At 39.8% G+C, this 20,737-nt stretch overlaps 1 protein-coding gene across 11 annotated transcripts in view; it reads right to left on the bottom strand.

Annotated features, from left to right (window-relative positions):
- The window catches only part of LOC126248194 (delta(14)-sterol reductase LBR-like), a 382,264-nt gene that overhangs the window by 47,177 nt on the left and 314,350 nt on the right, over window positions 1-20,737 (bottom strand). For all 11 annotated transcript variants that reach the window (XM_049948977.1, XM_049948978.1, XM_049948976.1 and 8 more), the window contains one exon: window positions 7,319-7,464. In XM_049948977.1, the coding sequence (XP_049804934.1) occupies window positions 7,319-7,464 (146 nt within the window). The remainder of the gene's footprint in view (window positions 1-7,318; window positions 7,465-20,737) is intronic.

Genomic DNA, 20,737 nt, shown 5'->3' with positions numbered 1-20,737 from the left:
CTTGTAATCTGGTCATGAGTTACCAGCACCCCCTTCCCAAACAGCTGCTAAGATCACCAGTAACAAGCAAGCTTCATACGAAATGCTGACTGAAGCTTCTGCCAGATATTATGTTCAACACTGTCTCCTGGAGAAGCAGCTCCTTTGCTGTTTTCCCACTGTACCTCTCCCGCATGATTTAATTTTGAACAACAAAGGACTTGCATTCAATGGAATAATAGTAGCTCAACACAATATCCGGTCTGGAGTGCCACAGGGTGTTGTTTGCAAGTCTGCCTGATAAATATCGATTGATATCTCACTTCAATGTTCCGGTAGGTATTCCAATACACAGCCCTGTTTCACCCTTGAAGTATAGAAATGCCACTAATCCGTGGCTGCAGGTTCACAAGCATAAACAGTTTTGCATTACCTGCAACAGAAACAATTCTTTATTCCTCTTTCTACAGCTGCTATAATACCATTTAAAAAATTATTTTTGTGATGAGATTTTGCGCACTACTGAATTTTGAGTGTGTTTTGTGCCAGAAGTGATCTAGGCATTACATTTTATTTCCCTGAGACAATTAACACTGAATACTGCATTTTCCACTAACAGCAGTGTAGAACCTACACCAGGCATTTACAGGTCAAGTGCTTGCCCATGGGCAGCCAGGGGAGAGGTAGGGAAGGGTATACAAACAGCTCACTTGAAGGCAGTCAGGGATTCGGGTTGTTGCCAACATGATCATATGACTTGGCACTTGCAAACACTCATGCTCACGGAGAACAGTTTGAACAGCCTGACCTATACAGTTTTCTCAGACACATTCCAATGTTTTCAGTAGTTTCAAGTGTATACGAGAGAGTTCATAGCTGCACCATAAGTAAAAACTGAAGCCTCAAGACCATTGTACGTACATACTACTACTACTGGTAGTGGTAGTTTCATTGCCTTGACTGTAGAATAGTGCCACGTATCTATCAATACAGTCATACATTACCATCTGTTACCCAGATAATAAAATGAACTGTGTTAGTTCCACACAATTCTACTTATTATATTATGAACAGTGTTCTAAAGATTTCTAATGCTAAAGTAACTATGTTCATTACTTTCACCTTCTCACATTTCCACTTTGCTGTCTCTAATACCAGATACTGCCATTTTCTATCTAGTTTCATAAAACCCAACCAAAAAGCAACTATCTCAAGCAATACTTAACAAACAAGCGAGCTAGATTATTTGATATAACTACAATTAAATTTTTAATTCATACTATAAGCTTAATTAGTTACAAACCATGTCACCTCTGGAGTGATCTACAGCCTTTAATCTCTGTGCAAATACTTTCCCAATGCTATATTGCAAGAGATGTGCAAGAGCATTTGTTGTTTGAACGGGCAGAAGGGGATACATAAGATTGAAGGAGATGGAGGAACATCTTGAAGAAAGTGTGTCAAGCACTTGTGCAATACTCATTATAATAATTTGTAAGTGTATTGTTATGTTGGAGAGAAACTTTTGTATTGAAGAAAGTCTCCATAAAAAATAATAATTTATCTCTCTGATTCCTGACAATACCCCAATTTTTTAACCAATAATATGCATCTTGCCATTAACTGTTACATCCAAATGACAAAGAATCATTATTATGAGTGAAACATCTTTAGATATTGCAAAAGTTACCACACCTCCTGCAGAAAGAATTGTCAATCATCATTTCTTCTTAGGTTCTGTAAGAATTCAAGGAATTACTCATGAAAAATGTAACAAACTGAATGAATTCTTTATAAATCTGCTGAGACATTTTATTTACTGTTTCCTAGTTAAAGAATTTTATGAAATATTAACACACAGAGAGGAAATAATTGTAGTCTTACATATTCAACCAGCCTGATTTGACTCTTGCAGAATATACAGGATCTGCAACAACTTTATAAATCAACCAAGTTCAAGTTTTTCCAAGACAAATTCTATTTAGCCAAGAAAACCTTCAACACAGAGTAAAACTTGGGAAACAAGTCAAAGTAAACCAATAAAAACTTTGCCAGTTTACATCTCACTCCTTTTATATTAATTTATGGGCACTGTTGATGCTCTATGGACATGAACACTAGACTGAGAAATTTATAACATTAAGTTACAGCATCATGCCCAAATAAAATGTCATCTTCTCTGTATTGTTGCTGGGGCACTGCATCTTTTTGGCATAATTAAAAGACAAGTCTTGTCTAAGTGGATTGATGGGCAGAACTTAAGGATGAAAGTCACTTTCACATAATGTGTCGCTACCAAATAAACTAGCTTGATGAAACTTGGACCACAGAAAGAACTGCTATAGCATAGCACAAAAGGTAACGGAATGAAACATGCAATGAGATGAAGAGGAATGACGCTTTTATTCAAAGACAATAATTTTCCTGAAGTCATTGTGATTTATGATGGTTGTCTGGACATTACAAAGGGCTGGACATACTTCTTAATAGAGTGTGCCTCACTAAGCCCAGATTTCTAAGTAAAACACATCATTTTTTCCACACTTTGAGGAATAAGCAGAAAGGCTATACTTCATAAGACACACTTAGATAAGCAGTTTTAACTATGTCTGTCTGGGCTTTTTCTGATTATTTTGCAGGTAAATGTTGCTGCTTATTTATTTTATCATTTTAAATAAAAAGAGCATATTTCACTGAAAACTGTGATTTTTAAAATGCTTATATGACTCCTAGCAATCATTTATCAATCAGTGGTTCTCTTTTTAAACTGTTTATAAAAATTAACTTCGGTGAAATATGTAAGAAAGAAATTCTAAGGTACAGCTAGGATGATGTGAAATAACACTGCAAGGAGAAAAAACATGCTGCAATTAGGTAGATGAGTCATCACTTCATCAGTCAGTTACTGTATTGACATGATGAGATTGGCACATGTGGTGAATCCCTGAGTTCCAAGCTGCAGTGTGTCATGCAACACTCATTGGTTTCAGTGTGCACGATTGCTTGCTGTTATAAGTAGGGAATGCCATTCACAAAAACCTTTCAATCAGCATTCTTACGCAAATATGTAAACATGTCTGGAATAAATATTTTCAGTGACGACGACAGTGTCTTAATATGTTTTCTGCAGGAAAAAGAGTGTATCTAGAAAGAACAAATATGACATTGTGCAGCAAATTAATATCAGGTGACCTGAGGGGAGGGTTAAGAATAAATATAAGTTAAACCAGCAACTGATCAAAAACAATGTTGGTGAACAATCGAGCTATAGTGACATATTTTTCAAAGACTTGGGCTTAGCATTAGTGGGTTCCGACATTCAGTTGTGGAAACCGAATAATGTGAAACTTCATGTATTTTTCTAAAAATACATAAACAGGAGGGTATCAGACAAATTTACATAGTGCAAAAACTATATAGCACAATGTTTTCAAGAAGTGATTTGTAATATTCAAAATATGCTAAAGCACGAAAACACACTGACGAAACCACAGATGCATTGGGACAGTTCATGCATAGTGCTGCAGTTGGTGCTATGAAAACAGAAAGCAGGTCACTTCTTAATATACAAATTCTCAACCAAGTAAATCACCCTACTGTTGCCAGATTTTTCAATGACATGATGTGATAGTGTACTGTTATTTGTCAGTGATGTTGCTCTGTATATCACTGAAGTGGGAACCAGATTAAAAATTCTTTACCCTAAATTAGTTCACCGGATGTGCCTTGCTTACAGTTTACATTGTATTGCTGAAATCATCAGAAGCCAGTATAATGATGTGGATCTTCTTGTTTCTAGTGTGAAGGCAGTGTTTGTCATGTCACCAATTAGAATTCAAACATTTTGTGACCTCCTTGCAAATTTGGCTTTACCTCCTTGGCCAGTTTTAACTCAGTGAGGAACATAGTTACATGTTGTGTCTTACAAAATGCAACACTTCAGTGAAGCGAAAAGTGTATTGAATTTCCTAAATGTAGATGGTACATTCAGTTCTGCCACAGTCCAAGAATGTTTTACTAAAAACGGCATCCTAGAAAAGACACAGTGCATTCATAATCGTTTCTCCAAAATACCTCATATTTTACGCAGCTGGAAGCCCAAAATAATTCCTTGGAACATTCACTTTTTCTGATAGACAAATGCTGCCAGAAACAACTGGAGTTGCAAAACTTGTGTTTGTGAAACTGAATCAGGCGCTAAGAGAAAAAATACATCTGGTTACAAAACACTGAGTCAAATTTTTAAAAGCCTTTCTGGTGAAGAAACAAATATTGAAGAGGAATTTGCCAAAGAAGGGCTGTGGTATGTTTCCCATGTATCTGAGACATCATACGATGCTGAAAGAAGATTTTCACTGTACAAATCATTCTTCACCAATAGATGCAGGATGGCACTGCATGCTCTGCAACATGCTCCTACGCGGGGCACAAAGCTGGGAGGGAATTCTTGTGGTAGGAAAGTTGACAATTGCTGGATGGTCATTGGTGCATGTGGACATGCTGCAATATGTATGCCAAACACATTCTACAAGTGCTCCATGGGATTTATGTCGGGGGGAACAGGCAGTCCAGTCCATTCACCGAATATCCTCTCTTCCACCTGCACAGTTCGATGTGGTCGCACATTGTCATTGATAAAAATGGAAGTCCGGATGAAATGTAGCCTGGAAAGATGCATGTGGGAAAGGTGTACAGTGTCACAATAACACAGCTCTGTAGGTGTACCATGTTCAAAGATTTGAACATCAGTATGCTTGTGGAACTTTATGTCTCCCCATACTGTAACACCTGGACCACCAAAACGATCATGTTTGACAGTTTTCCTGGGTGCATTATGTATTCTCAACTCTTGTCATATGAGGGCATGTAATGCACCCAGGAACACTGTCGAGCATGATTGTTGTGGTGGTCCAGATGTTATGGTGTGGTGGAGGGAAATGTTACATGAGTGTACTGACCTCCATATCTTTGAACATGGTATACTCACCAGTAAACTTCATTGTGACACTGTACTTCTTCCCCATGTACTTCTTTTCATAGGTGCATTCATCTATGACTTCATTTTTATGGATGACAATGAGCAATCACATCAAACTGTGCAGGTGGAAGCAGCTCTAGGAATGAGAGGATATTCATGGCAAATGTACTGGCCTGGCCTCCCTCCTCCTGAACTTTAATAACATTGAGCAAAAGTGGGATGATGCATTGCATCATTTCCACTGGCATCAATAACCATCCAGCAGTTGTCAACCATGCTGGTGGAGGAATGGTACACTCTACACAGTACATAACTCGCACTGACATCAGCGTAATTATTCTCTTGAATAAAACTGTCATTTCTGTTCGTCTCATTGGGTACTATCCAATGTCAGTTCTTTCTATATACAGCCCAAGCTTCATCAAGCTATGTTACTTGGCAGTGATACAGCATGTGAAAGTTACTTTTGTCCTTAAATTTTGCACACCACTGTACATTAGAAAAGAAAATAAGCAAAGCATCGAATTAAAAGAGGAATGAGAACAATGCTTTAACAAATGGCACCTCCACCTTCAAAGAAATCTTTGGGCCTGTTATCACATATGAATGTTCACTTCAAAACGGGAAAAAAATTATTTAGAGTTTGTGTATTTTACCTTCACAAAATTAACAGCTTTTAGACAACTCCAATAGTAACCATGTTTCCAATAAGCCATGGATATCTCTTATCCCAACTGAAATGACACAATATCACAAACATACTGATGCATATTCTATATACACAATTAACAAATTATGAGCATGGTACAAAAAGACTCTTCAAACATATGATACCATGATTTTGAGTTTGCGGTCTAACAGTAAAATAATATGTAATGGTACTCCCCAGGCCTCAAAACTTAGCTTTCTCTTCACCACAGATTACATTAATGATATTACACAATAGACCAATTTCTACGGAATCTGTTAAACAGATGTCACCTGACTGTCATTATGAGGAAATTAACTATTAGCATCTGAAATTAAGTTCTCATTGGACATTAGCAAATTATGTACGTAGTAATTAAGCAACATAAACTGGCAACAGCACAAGTCCCTAGCAATATGCTGTCCCCATTTTACTTTGATGACAAGGGAGACCCTTTCTGACACAAACACCATTACACAGTGGAAATAGCAGGAAACCACAATCATCCATCACCATCACCCTTCAACTCACAACTAAGAGAAAATGATCCAGTATGAACACAAGGCAGTATTCCAAGAAGTGTGCTCAACATCACTCAGGCCCAATGATCTTGAGAATCAAGCAAGTACTCTCATAACCAAGAAGTGTTTATCAAGCCAATCAAACCACACTGATTCATTTCAGAACTAATGGTGTGGTGCATTTGTCACCTGTAGGGTGCTGTAGATGAACGGAGTGCATATGATCTACCAGCAAATCCCTGAATGAGAGGGAGGTGGAAAATAATGAGGGTGATATATTTGGGATCCAATTCATTTCCACGCAAATATTATTCCATGAGAATAGCACAATTTCTGTTGCCAAGTGTGACCTATTGTCCACCCCAACCCCCAGAAATGCTTTATGACACACTTTCACCAATAAGCACAAATAACCTTTTTCCATGCTTCAAACTGCAAATAGCAGTTTTCTCATACCAAATTAACCTTTGCGCTCTTGTGACATAGACACCTTTGTACCCCATATTAAGTTGACATTTCCATATGGTATGCAGGCAGACTTTTGTTGTATGGCATTGAATTGAAACTCATGAAATTTCCTTGACTGATCAACAAGGAAACAATAATTATCAAATTTACAAAATGGCACTGAGCACTATGGGACTTAACTGCTGAGGTCATCAGTCCCCTAGAACTTAGAACTACCTAAACCTAACTAACCTAAGGACAACACACACATCCATGCCCGAGGCAGGATTCGAACCTGCGACCGTAGCGGTCGCGCAGTTCCAGACTGTAGCGCCTAGAACCGCTCGGCCATTTCGGCCGGCTACCAAATTTACATGCATTCAAAGTTCACTGCTAACGAATAACTCAATTATGCATTAAAATAAAAAATAAAAAACTGATGAGTCCTGCAGAGCTGCTACCTTGTAGGAGAAAAAATTAAGATTCATTAACATAACCATAGAGTATTAGCAGTGTGATCTTTAACTATGTCTTTTTCAAACTGTTGGCTGCAAAACAGGACTTTTAAGGATTCAGTTTCAGTAACCAAAGGTTTCAGAACATTTATCTTTATGTCTTATGCTGTACAATAGCACATAGATCAAGGGAAGATGACTTCTGATAAGAGAGAATATACTGCTTACTACATTTATATGTAGTACTTACCAAATTAAAACTAAACAAACTCAAGACATATAAAGGCAGTAATAAAATCAGCAACAAAGTACCAAGTCTTCCTCCAAATTCCATAGGATATTTATTCAGATACTTTTTTTCATTATCTTTCACGTACGTGGTAGCAAGTGTAAAATCTGTAACAGAATCACACACAGTGTTAATAGATGTTCACTTCTGGGTGGCAGCCCACACAATAACCTTTAGAGTAACAAAAACAGATTTCATGTATTTAATACACACTCTGTAAAACAAAGTCACTTGATGGGTAAGAAGGAATAACTGATTTACTTTATATCAATGAAAAATAATCTGAGATCAAAAAGTAAGTTGAATGGTACAATTTATATGTAAAGCAACTTAAGTAGTAAGGCAAAATTACACCATGGACTAAACCAGTCATGTACTGTAAATAACTTAAGTCAAATCACTTTATTAATTTTTAAGTGGTCATGTCACATGAAGTCCTGTTCATTGTGTTCACAACACAAAAACATTTTTATTAAAACTGTGTATCACATTTTGTTCGAAATCAGAGATTTTTTTCCAGCAATGTATGCAATGTAAAAACTTTCTAGACACATTAAAATTGTTTTCTTGAACCCACATCTGTAAACTTTAAAAACTTTGCACATGAAAGCACATTTCAAGGTTCACATGTCCATATATCACAGTTTTAACCTGCCTGGAAAGTTCACATATATGTCACACATTGAAAAGAATCTACAACTCTGACTATGAGCTGTGCACCAGCTCTGCATTGGAAAATGAAATTCTGAACAGTCACAAATTGTAATACTGATTTACTAGCTTGAAATTGAAGTGAAATACATGCCTGAAATGCTACACAAGCTAATGAATATTTCCTGAATTTTGGGTTCACTACCATGATTCTCATACAAAGCCTGAGAACGTAATACAACACAGTAAACTGTGATACGCATATTTGCCTGGATTCATGGAAAGTTTTAAAATATTTTCAGAAACAGTTACCAGTGCTGTTGTACGGATTTGTAAGATCGTCACTGCCCTCCTTCCAAGGATTAGGCTATTGCCTGTTCCAAACTCACAAATAAAACCATTTCCATATTTTCTGTGGGCTTTCAATATTTCTTTTCCCATTCGGCTTTTCTGCCATCATTTTACAGATTTTCATGGTGGTCTCTTTTCGTACTTTTATGGCCCAGAATTCTTCTAATTGTACCACAGACAAGTTGGAAGATGTGCATCTTATTTTTAATATCAGACTGAAAATGAAAACTTACATTACAGCCTAAATAAGAGATTCAAGGGACTTGGTCTACAACTGAAATATCTAAAACAATTTTTGATCTAAGTGAATATTTTCCTAAGAATGTTATTATTTTTGTTGTATTACTAGAAAAAGATTCCTTGCATATTTTGTTCAGATTGTATACTGATCTTTGGTGGTAATCATCATTTTTTTGAAGAATAACAATATCACCTGCAAACAGAAGCACAGTGCTGTATTCAACAGTCTTTATCCTAACTATCCTAATTTCTTTGTTTGCAATTCCATTAACAAAAAATCTCCTTCTCACTTGATTTTTTCCATTTCCCTATGGGGTTGGCATTGTTATAAAGGTTTTGACCATTTTAATGCCCTTCCAGATACATTATCCATGCATGAATGACCTGATCTAAACCCATTTTGTTTCTAAGAAATGATAGCTTCTACAATACTTTTTATGTAGTTATTGATAATCTTTTGTTGTGACTCGCTGATCTTTCAAAGTGCCGCCACGCAGTTACGCGTGTCCTCTACATGCGGCGTTGTCTGCCAGCCATACAGCAGCTGCGCCACCTAAGCGGCCAGGCAGCCAGCGGCCGCTAGACTTGGACTGAGTGCTGATTTAACTGTGACAGTGTACACACGTCTTACTTTGTTTACTTGATCCGTGACTTACATGTATTGTGTTGTCCTAGAAATATATTTGTTCAACTTGACGTTATAACAATTGGCGGCGAGGTAGTGAATTTTATTTTTTCATCGTTGACCCACAGGCTACTTTAGAGCAACTATTGCAAGGTCTCATTGAACAGCAAATGCTTCTCACATCTGTGATTCGTGATTTCGTCGCGGCTTCCAATGCGTCTCGTCGTTGTCTCTACCTCCTTTTCCTTTTCCTCCTTACGACGAGACAGCAGAAGAATGGTCCGATTACGAAAAACGTCTTCGACAGAACTTCTTGGCATTTCATGTCATGGACGACCAAACATGTAAGTCTCTGTTCCTTTCATGGATTTCACCTCTAATGTATCGGTTGTTGTCGCAATTGGCTCCTTTCAAAGATCCTGTGTCTTTGTCCTTTGCTGAAATGTGCTCATTTCTGTCCGTATATTTTCAAAAGCATACGCATGTGGTAGCCTCTCGTGTTGCCTTCTATCATTGTCAAAAACAACCAAACCAATCCTATCGCACTTGGCTGCTGAACTCAGTCGAAAGTGTCAATTTGTTACTGACGTTCACAAAGAATCCATGGTACGGGATGCTATTATCCGGTCGGCGCCCGACAAAGAAGTTAGGCAACGTGCCCTTCAGTTGGCAAATGCAACTCTAGACGAAGTCCTATCCATCACTCAGTCTTTTGAAATTTCTCGCACCGCTGGGGCGCAAATAGGGGCGTGGGGTGACATCGGGGGAAGTACAACCTCTGTGCATTGTTGACGAAGCGTGCGGCGTCTCCCTGCCGGCCGACGTGGCCGCAGTCCGCTCCCAAGCGCAGTCTCGGCCTAACCGTAAACAAACCGCTAAGAAACTGCAGCAAAACCCACGGCAACTTCCTTCGTGTCCGCAGTTTTTTACGCAACATTCACGAGAATATTGTCCACAACATTGGGCCGTGTGTCACAAATGCAAAAAGAAGGGTCATGTGTCATTCGTTTGCAAATCTGACCGCATACTTGACGTTCATGAACGCTATGCTGATTCCGCTTTTGTGTTGTCTGTCAATGGTACTTCTTCCCTTTCAGGGAAGTTATTCCTCACTGTCCAAATCCTTGGTCGGGATGTTCACATGCAGGTGGATACTGGTTCTGCTGCCACTATCATTAATTCTCAGACGTATCTTCAGTTGGGTTCTCCAATCCTATCACCTGTCACTCTGCAATTACGGACGTACAATAAACAGAAGATTTCTTTCTTGGGACAATTTAATGCTGAGGTATCTTACAAATCCGTCGTTCGCACTGTTCCCATATTTGTGGTCAACCAGAGTACCACAGAGAATCTTTTTGGTTTCAATGCCTTTCGCGTTTTTGGGTTCTCCATAGATGACTCTGTCAATATCGTCTCTGATGCTATTCCTTATGCTCAATTGGATTCCTTGTCGATGACATTTTCGTCCCTTATCTCTCCTGGGTTAGGCCGTGCAAACAACTTTGAAGCTCATATCACACTCAAACCCACTGCTCAGCCTAAGTTTTTTAGGGCTTGGCCCATTCCTATGGCCCTTCGCGATCGGGTCAAACGGGAGCTGGATCGTCTCACTGCTTCAGGGGTCTTGCTTCCTGTCACTTCCAGTTAGTGGTCCTCTCCTGTCGTTGTCGTTGCTATGCCCAATGGTGATATTCGTCTCTGTGGCGATTTCAAAGCCACTGTAAGTGCTCAATGCCTCATCGACAGTTACCCTATGCCCCGACCTGAAGAACTGTTCACTAAACTTGCTGGAGGCCAGTATTATTCTAAACTTGACCTGTCAGAAGCTTATCATCAACTTCCTCTCGATGCTGCTTCCCGGCAGTTCCTGGTCCTTAACACGCCTTTTGGCCTCTATCACTACCAAATATTTGCCATTCGGGGTCGCCAGCGCCCCTGCTCTCTTTCAGTGATTCTTGGAACAATTATTGCTCCCTGTCCCTGGGTGTATCAATTACATGGACGACATTGTTGTCACTGGCTCCACCACTGAAGAACATCTTCAGATTCTCCGCACACTTCTCCATGTCTTACAGACTGCCGGTCTTAAGTGTAATCTTCAGAAATCAAAATTTTTTCAGGCATCTATCACGTACTTGGGGTTTCAACTCTCTTGGGATGGTATTCGTCCACTTCAACAAACTGTCGCTGCGATCGATGTCCTTCCTCGCCCTACACCTGTTAAGGAACTGCAGGCCTTCTTGGGGAAAATAGCACACTATCACAGGTTTTTTTACCGTCTGCAGCTTCGGTGGCTCAGCCGTTGCATCGCCTGTTGCATAAAAACGTGTCCTTTCACTGGTCCGCGTCATGCGATGCGGCTTTCCAGAAATTGAAGACTATGCTGAAATAGGCCCCGTGCCTGGCTACTTATCGACCTGGCCAACATCTTGTTCTTGCCACAGACGCCTCTCAATACGAGGTTGGTGCGGTCCTTGCCCACCGTTTCTCTGACGGTTCTGAACAACCCATTGCTCCTGCCTCCAAAACGCTCACGAATGCCCCACGAAAATATTCTCAAATTGAAAAAGAAGCTTTGGCCATTATTTATGCTCTTCATAAGTTTGGTGTTTTTCTCTATGGATCCAAATTTCATCTTGTTACGGACCACAAACCACTCGTTTCCTTGTTTCATCCATCAACGTCACTTTCCGACAAGGCTGCACACCGCCTCCAGCGTTGGGCTCTTTATTTGTCTCGTTTCAATTATGAGATTCATTTCCAGCCGACGGCTCAACATGCGAATGCTGATGCACTGTCTCGCCTTCCCATGGGTCCTGATCTGGCATTCGATAGGGACGAACTTTTGTGTTCCCACCTGGATGTTGCCGAGCAGCGGGTTGTGGACGGGTTCCCCATCACCGGCGACCGGCTGGCGGCTGCTACGGGTTCTGATCCTAACCTCTCCCGTGTTTTACGCTGTATTCAGAAGGTTTGGCCAGATCGTCCGTCTGCTAAGACTTCTGATCCGTAGCGGAACTACTACGCTTTGCGTTACCGCCTCGCACCTAGGGATGGTGTTATCCTCCTTTCCACTGACAATGGTTTGCCGCGTGTTGTGGTACCTGCGTCTTTGCGTGCTTCAGTCTTGCACCAAGGGCACTGGGGTGTCTCTCACACAAAATCTCTGGCGCGCCGTCATGTGTACTGGCCCGGCATCGACTCTGAAATCGCACACATGGTCACTGCTTGTGGCCCTTGTGTGTCACAGGCCGCCGCCCCGAAGTCATCTTTGTCACCGTGGCCTTCGCCTGAGAAGCCCTGGGAGCGTATTCATGCTGACTTCGCGGGACCTTTTTGAGGTACTTATAAGGCTTCTCGTTATTGACGCCTACTCTAACTTTCCTTTCATTGTCCGTTGCACGTCGCCTACCACCGTGTCAACCACCAATGCTCTAGCTCGCATTTTCTCTTTGGAAGGCCTTCCCTCTACTCTTGTTACTAATAATGGTCCACAATCTGCCTCTTCCGATTTTGCGGATTTTTGTACCCGTCACCGCACCATGCATGTCACGGCCCTTCCGTTCCATCCACAGTCAAACGGTGAGGCTGAATGACTGGTCCGCACATTTAAGACTCAGATGAGGAAGTCCTGACTTCTTCTGCTGCTGATGATGCGCTTCTCCACTTTCTGGCTTCTTACCGTTTCACCCCCACTGGCGACCACAGCCCGGCCGAGCTCTTACATGGCCGACAGCCCCGCACGCTACTTCATCTTCTGCGGCCTTCCACTTCACGGCCGCGAATGCCTTCGCTTGTCCGGTTCACAGCCGGTGACCTTGCATGGGTACGGGGATATGGCAGGCGGCCAAAATGGAGTCCTGGCCACATCTAACGACACCGTGGCCGACGCCTGTATGAAATCCAGATGGACATAGGTGTTGCAGTGCGTCATTCGGACCAGCTTCGACCTCGTGTGCCGGCAACGCCTGTTCCGAATGCCGCTACACCACATCCGGCTCTACCTGACGCTCGGGATCTCGGAATCTCTACATCAAGACCAGTGCAAAAAATTCAAGGGGGGGGGGAAAGTGTTGTGACTCGCCGATCTTTCAAAGTGCCACCACGCAGTTACGCGCGTCCTCTACATGTGGTGTTGTCTGCCAGCCATACAACAGCCGCGCCAACTAAGCGGGCAGCCAGCCAGTGGCCGTGAGACTTGGACTGAGTGCTGATTTGACTGTGACAGTGTACAAACATCTTACTTTGTTTACTTGATCCGCGACTTACATGTATTGTGTCATCCTAGAAATATATTTGTTCAACTTGACGTAATGACATCTTTGAATATACTTTGTAAGCCAGTTTCTAAAAGACTGATGTCATGACAGTTTTAATAGTCATCGGATTTCAATTTCTGGAAGAGAGAGATTACGTCTGCCGTATATCAATGGCCTGGGATCTTGCAAATCCTCCAGGATTCACTTACTAACATTGAAAGACATTTAGCTAATGATATGCCTCTATATTCAAGTAATTTGACATTTATTTCATGCATTATGGAGGCTTTTCTGTTATCCATACATTTCAAAACTTCTTGTAGTTCCTCCATAGTAATTGGATTTATCGTATCATTCCTTCAGTGTAATTTTCAGTCCTATGGGGATACCGTAAGACCATGTAATGATTTACCCATTGTTCATTAGGCACAATTTTCAGTGAAATGCCCCTTCCTTCTTGGTTCAAAGCTTTCATGACTTTGAATGGACATTGATGTCTACCGTGTAAGTTGTGTTCTGTCATTTATGAATGTGCCCCATGATTGTTGGTGTGCTATGCACACTATTTGCTTTCTAGTATTCATTTTTATTTTGTATGTTTCTCAAGAAGAGTAAATGAGAAAAAAATAACACTACTACAGATTATGTTCCTTATGGGATATAAAGAAAAAGAATAAATAAACCGCACCAAATGATACACAATACTGCTGGGGTAAAAAAGATATATTTCCATTAATGTTTAATGTCCCACGGTAAGGGAAAAGAAAATTTCAGCCTTGTTAAAGGAAATTGTAGGAAACATACGGATTCTAAAAACAGTAACGCATAACTTTCTTTAAATCGCAAGACTGAAAAAACTATGCAAAGTAAATATAATTTGTCAGTTTAAACAGTCAATGGCGAAGTAAACGTCTTCGCGTTTCAACAGTTCACAGGTTGTAATTCTCTGAAAAAGACCTTCGCACTGAATGGGAATACTAGTGCAAAATACTATTTGTCCAGAGATAACAATGGGGTTACCATCAAAGCACAACATTAATTCCACTAAAGACTACAGGTGAAAGTATGACACTCAACAGTGTGTGCAAAAGTACAGCAGCCATCTACCATCTTAATTATAATTTACGGTACGTAAGACAAACAACTTCTTGCCACCTGATACCACTGTTGCCTAATGCACTTCTCGTCCAGTCCAGCACAAAATGGAGTACAACGTTTAGCACTGATTGTCATAAAGCATACATATTGTATACAGTCTTAAGAGCAACCACTACTTGCTGGTGAAAGTAACGTCATTTTTGCACCAACACAGACCGCACAACCCATAACCACGCATTTAAGACAGGTGCTTGTGGAAACCTGCTACCAGGACTGGAATATTGTATCGACACAGTATGGTGGAAGAACTCAGGCCGCCACAATGGTAAGTGGAATTATCACTTGCCACAGCCCACTGCTGAGGCACCTTGATCATCTAAGTGACCAGAAATGGTGCTTTGCCATAGCAAAACAGGGCCAAGAAACTCACTCAGAGAATCCTGCCTTCATCTGCTGCTGAGACCAAGACGTACTCCACACCAGTCAATGATATCAACCCAGGAGGTGAGAGGGAGGCGGGGGGTGGGGGGGGGGTCAATCAGCTTCATTACTTTTAACTGCCGCACCTGCTAACAGCTGTCCAGAGCTCAGCTTGCCTTAGCACACCTCTGAATGTTTCAGCTTTTGCACCGCCATTCTTGGAACTACCTGGTACATTCATTTAGCAGTGCAATGTGGCAATGTTTCTTCCGATATCTGGTGTGGCATTATTTGTTTGGCACAACTTGCTTCAGTTCGGACCAATCATAGGGTCAGTGCCGTTTATTGTACACTATTTGCTCATTGTATAAAATTAGTTTACAGTTCCAGTGACGGACTGACAAAAAGAGTCAGTCTAGTAATTCATCATCACAAACCTTTAAAAATAACTGGGAATCACGCTTCATTTCTGAAGAGAAGGATGATGAGACTTAATCTATACTATGCAGTCCCATAATCGACACACAGCACTAATTTGCTACAGAACTGTTATAAAACATGAACAAGGAATTTGAAAATTTAACTCATGGTGAAAGGGCAACAAAATACAACTATTAACAAATGATTCGTAAGGGATTCATGGTTATGTATATCAAGGAGCTCTTTGTGCTACATTCGCAGGCATGATGAAATTGGTGGTACAAGTAGTTCTGAAGCACACAAATTATTACGACTTCAGTTTAAACAGCTTTTCATGAAACTGAATAAAGATCATGGAGACATTATGTAGTACTGTTTAAGATATTGGTTACACCAGGAAGCGTGCCAGGAATGGTTTTTCAATTTAAGACCCACTATTTTTGAAGTTCTGGAGAAAAAAAAAAAGTAGGAACCAAAATTAGAAGATCTGGAATGGGTTGCAGACCTCATTTCAAATGGACTTGACTGCATACTGCCCTTAGTAGCGCAATATAAGATGAGAAGGAGCTTGTTTCTGATATAATGGGAAAGTGGATGTATTTAAAAAGAAAATCACATTGTGGAAAAGACTACTTCTGACAAAAACCACCATTGTTTCTGAAAGCTCACAGGTGTTAAAGAAAACGTGAATTATGACAATTTACTGGGCAGTCATGTAAACACTTCAAAATTGATTATGGAAATCTGCTTCTCGTTGCCAGTTTTCCAATTCCACAATCAATTTTCACTCCCATGTAAATGCAGCCAGTATTGAAACGGGCTTAGGCTGTCAGGTTTCGTCTTGTTTTTAAAAACTTCGGCTAATACTGACAGAGTGGCTTTTTGTCCAGTGAAGGATAAGTAGAAATATTAGACTGAAGCTTTTTAGCCCTTGTCTAACTGAAGACGAGTAACGACTGTGCTGACTAAATCATAAACTATATCTGCTGTTTTCCAGGTGCTGCAGACAACTTGTCTAGCAAATGTGCTTCAGACCTTAACATGCACACACAACAGTGAAAAACAATTTTGTTGCATGTAAATGTAGTGAAGCGGAGCATAGGACATGTGACGATGTCAGCCTATAGCAACATCATTGTTAAGTAGCTCGAACACACAAATAGGAAAAGTTAATGGTTTAAATTAATGTACATAGTGCAGCTACAAGAAAAAATTAAGCTTTCACTTATAATTTTTGTCTTTTTTGGGTGTTTTACACTTCGATACATCACATAAATGTGACAGTAAAATTTTAAGTAATGACATAAATGTCTCGTCTTCTGGGCCCAAAATTCTGCTAAATGGCTGGCCCTCAGAGTGTTAAGCTATAAATGAGAATCAAACGCTCTGTGATTTAAGAAATTCAAAGCATGTTCGCACATGTAACATAACTCGTACTGCATAAAATGAAATGTACTTTGAAAGTAACACTTTTTACACCACAAATCACAATATTTTCCCACAACTTATTAGAATTCGTTTCAGCAGTTGTCAGAGAGACCCAGAGAATGGACATCAGAGGATACTCCAAGAGCATCAGAATTTTGTAAACCATACTAAATTGCATAATTCGACTTAAAGAGCGCATTCTTATGTCCAGATTCACGAAGAGGTGGGCAACAAGCTGATATTAAACTTTCCAGTGTGGTTTTCGGGATGCAGTATTACATTCTTATGTTTAGTTCTTTATTATGGCATAATGCCATAAGTCCCAAAAGATAACAACGTGCACTTGAAATTCCGCCAACAGTTGAAACTAGATAATAGTGTTTCAAATAAATCGACTGCCTCTGCAGAAAAGATTAATTAAAGCCAAATCTTTTTAGCAATTCGGCAAAAATAACTTCGTTGTTCTGCAAAGCAATTAATGCCTGACTGCCAAAAACCTGGAAATGAAATAAAATCAGAAAACAGAAACTAATAATTATTTGAATGTATTTTAATTCACTTTATAGCTCCCGGCCACAAAAATCTGTTTTGTTTTCATTTGACTTGAGAGCTGTAAATCAAAAATAAACAGCAAAATCACTAAATGTAAACACAGTTCACATGGAGACTACCCCTCATCCCACTACAATTCAGACTGCTCTGTGAATGCACGAATCTGACAGCTTGGCCGGGTGGCATCTGTCTGCTTGTTGCTACTGCTGATACAGTTCGTGTGTAGTTACCTTGGATACAGCTAAAAGTTGCACTTCAAGTAGCCAGAAGCAGGAGAAGGTACTTGTCATATGCGACTCAACTGTGCATGCGCATAAGCCCGCTGGCAACTGCTCAAACAAACCTAATGAAAACCATTGTGATGTCATGCCCACTGGAAACAGTTTGTTGTTGTGAAGTATTGCATAGTCTTCATCCTAAAGCCTATGACACATTTTGCTGTTGGCAGACACTTGTGTGTGCACTGTTTTGTTGCTGTAAAAAGCAACTTAAGTTCTCCCCCTCCCCCCTTTTATGTTTTATTTCTGCAGTATTATATTGCAGTAGCGGACTGACTAAAGTAAAATTCTTTGTTGGAGTATCAGTTCTTAGCAAACAAAACTACAAAAATTTAACTGAAAACTAAAAACAACAAGAAATTCCTGGAATTCTAAAAAATTCCTGGGTTTCTCACAGTTGTCTCCTGGTTGAAAATATTACCGGGTTTTTCCTGGATTTCATGGAGTGTATACAACATGCGTTTGCAAGCTATTCACTGTTCCTTATGCGGCTGCATTAACATCTAAGGCAGCACATTCGCAGTTTCCAAATTTTCCCATTTAGACAACATAGCAGGGTGGTGAGAGAAGCTTGCAGTTGGGTGAGAGAGATATGCATGCATGCAAGAGCTCTGTACATGTGTAAAGTTCTTGGCTGTCTCTCTGTTAGCACCATTCAAATGGCCATCTTCCATAACTAGCTGTGAAATTTCATTACGTATACAAGGCCTGTTCAAAAAATTCCTGAATTTTGTCCATAAAAGTTTTCTAAGCTTACCTTTTACTTATTGTGCCTGGTCTCCTTCAAAATACTCTCCTCTACAATTGATACTCTGCTCCCAAAGCGATTTCCGCTTCCGGAAAGTCTTAGTACGGTGCTTGCTGTATTGCACGACACACCATCTGCGAATTCTCTTTTATCTCATCTATAGTTGTAAACCTTTGTCCTTTCAATGGTGTTGTCAATGTTGGAAGTAAAAACATTACAAAAATAAAAAACAAAAATTAAGTCTACAGAGGCCAGGCTTGGAGAGTACAGAGGATGAGGCAGCACAGTGATTTTGTTTTTTGTTCAATAGTCACACACCAACAGGGATGAATGTGTGGGTGTGTCATTGTGATGCAAGAGCCATGAATTGTATCACCACCTTTGTGAAGATTGAACCTTGGCCTCAACATCACAACCATAGAACCACGTCCCATCACCAGTTATGATTCTCTTACGGAACATCTCGTTCCCATTTGTGCAATTCAAAGGCTCTTCACAGATTGTGAGGTAAAGGTTTTTCTGGTCTTGACTCGTGAGGCATGGGATGAACTTGGTGGCAACACGATGTATTCCAATATGTTGCGTCAGGATTTCATCACACGATCCACGTTCTTCTGCAATCTCTCGGACAGTCAGTCTTCAACAGGCATGCACAATTTCACTGACGTTACTGACATGAGCGTCGTCAGTAGACATCAAAGGGTGTCCTGAATGAGGGTCATCTTTAACTTCTGTCCGCCCATTTTTAAACCGTGTGAAACATTTGTAACACCAAGTACAGAATATTTTCAAAGCATATTTTCAATAAGTTACCAGCAAACATTAAGAGTTTAGTTTCAGACAAGGCACAATTTAAACATAATTTAAAAGAATTTTTGGTGGCCAACTCCTCCTATTCCATCAATGAGTTTCTCAACAAGTGCAGTAGACCATTTTAATGAAAATTTATTATACTTTAATTTTTGACAATACTTGGTTGTAACAGCCAAGTAACTACCTACTGTGTGAATGATGGATGTATGGAAAGCAGATGTAAGTCTTAAGCCTGTAAATAGTGGAATTTCAAGTTTAAATCTTGTACATAATCTGACTGTTCTTAACTGAGGATCACTGAAAATTTTATTTCAGTTTTTCACAATACTTGGTTGTAATAGTCAAGAAACTAGCAAATGTCTGAATGGTGGATTTAATGAAAGCAGATGTAAGTATTAAACCTGTAAATATTAGAAGTTTAAATTTAATTCATGTACATAATTTTACTGTTTATTGACTGAGGATCATTAAAATTAATGAAACTCAAGTTTTTCTAACTACATTTTTTGTAATGCGTTTATCTGACATGTTCCACACCCAGGAGGATTCCCTGTTTTATGGATCTATGGAATGAATAATTAATCTAATCTAATCTTAAGCACTTATCACCATAGGCTTCCTGCATCATGTGGTGTGTTTTTGTAACAGTTTTCCGAGTTTCACGCAAAATTTAATGCAGACACTATGCTCCTCTAGCTCTGCCATCTCAAAATTCGCAAAGAGTACAACACAACATTCTATTCAATACAGCAATGAACAATAACTAACAGACATACAACACTGAAACTTCTGGTAGTTACATATTTAACACAGGCATGTGCAGGGATACCAACCATATTTTGCTTCAACTCATCATTGGCACGAAATTACAAATGTTCTGAAATTTTTTGAACAGACCTCGTACATGTAATATAACAGAGATAAAGCTCTGTGCTTCGGCTGCAGTTCATACTTACCTCTACATAACTACTATGCAATTCTCATTATGAGCCTGGCAGTGTGTTCATTGAACCACCTTCACCTTCAAGCTGTTTCTCTACCATTATAGTCTCTAATACCGCTTGGGAACTAACTCTTAAATCTGATTTTTCTTATTTTATTATGATGATCATTTCTCTGTATGAGGGTGAGTGTAAACAAAATATTTTTGCATTTGGAGGTGAAAGTTGGTGATTAAAATTTAAAATTTCTTGACAACATAAAAAAATAAATAAATAAAAAAAAAACAACTTTGTTTTAAGGACTACCAGCTCAACTTGTGTATCATATCCATGACACACACTCCCCTATTTCACGATAATACAAAACAAGATGCCCTTCTTTGAACTATTTCAGGGTCCTCCATCAATCATATCACATGTGAGTCACATACTACACAGCAGTGGTCCAGAAGAGGTCAGACAAGTGTCCTGCAGGTAGTCTCTTTAGAAAACTTGTTGCACTTTCTAAGCGTTCTACTAATAAAACATGTGGGGTTTCTTTTATTTAAATAAA

The sequence above is a fragment of the Schistocerca nitens genome, chromosome 3 (assembly GCF_023898315.1).
Source record: "Schistocerca nitens isolate TAMUIC-IGC-003100 chromosome 3, iqSchNite1.1, whole genome shotgun sequence".
NCBI lineage: Eukaryota > Metazoa > Arthropoda > Insecta > Orthoptera > Acrididae > Schistocerca > Schistocerca nitens.
This window is presented reverse-complemented; position numbering and strand designations above follow the sequence as displayed.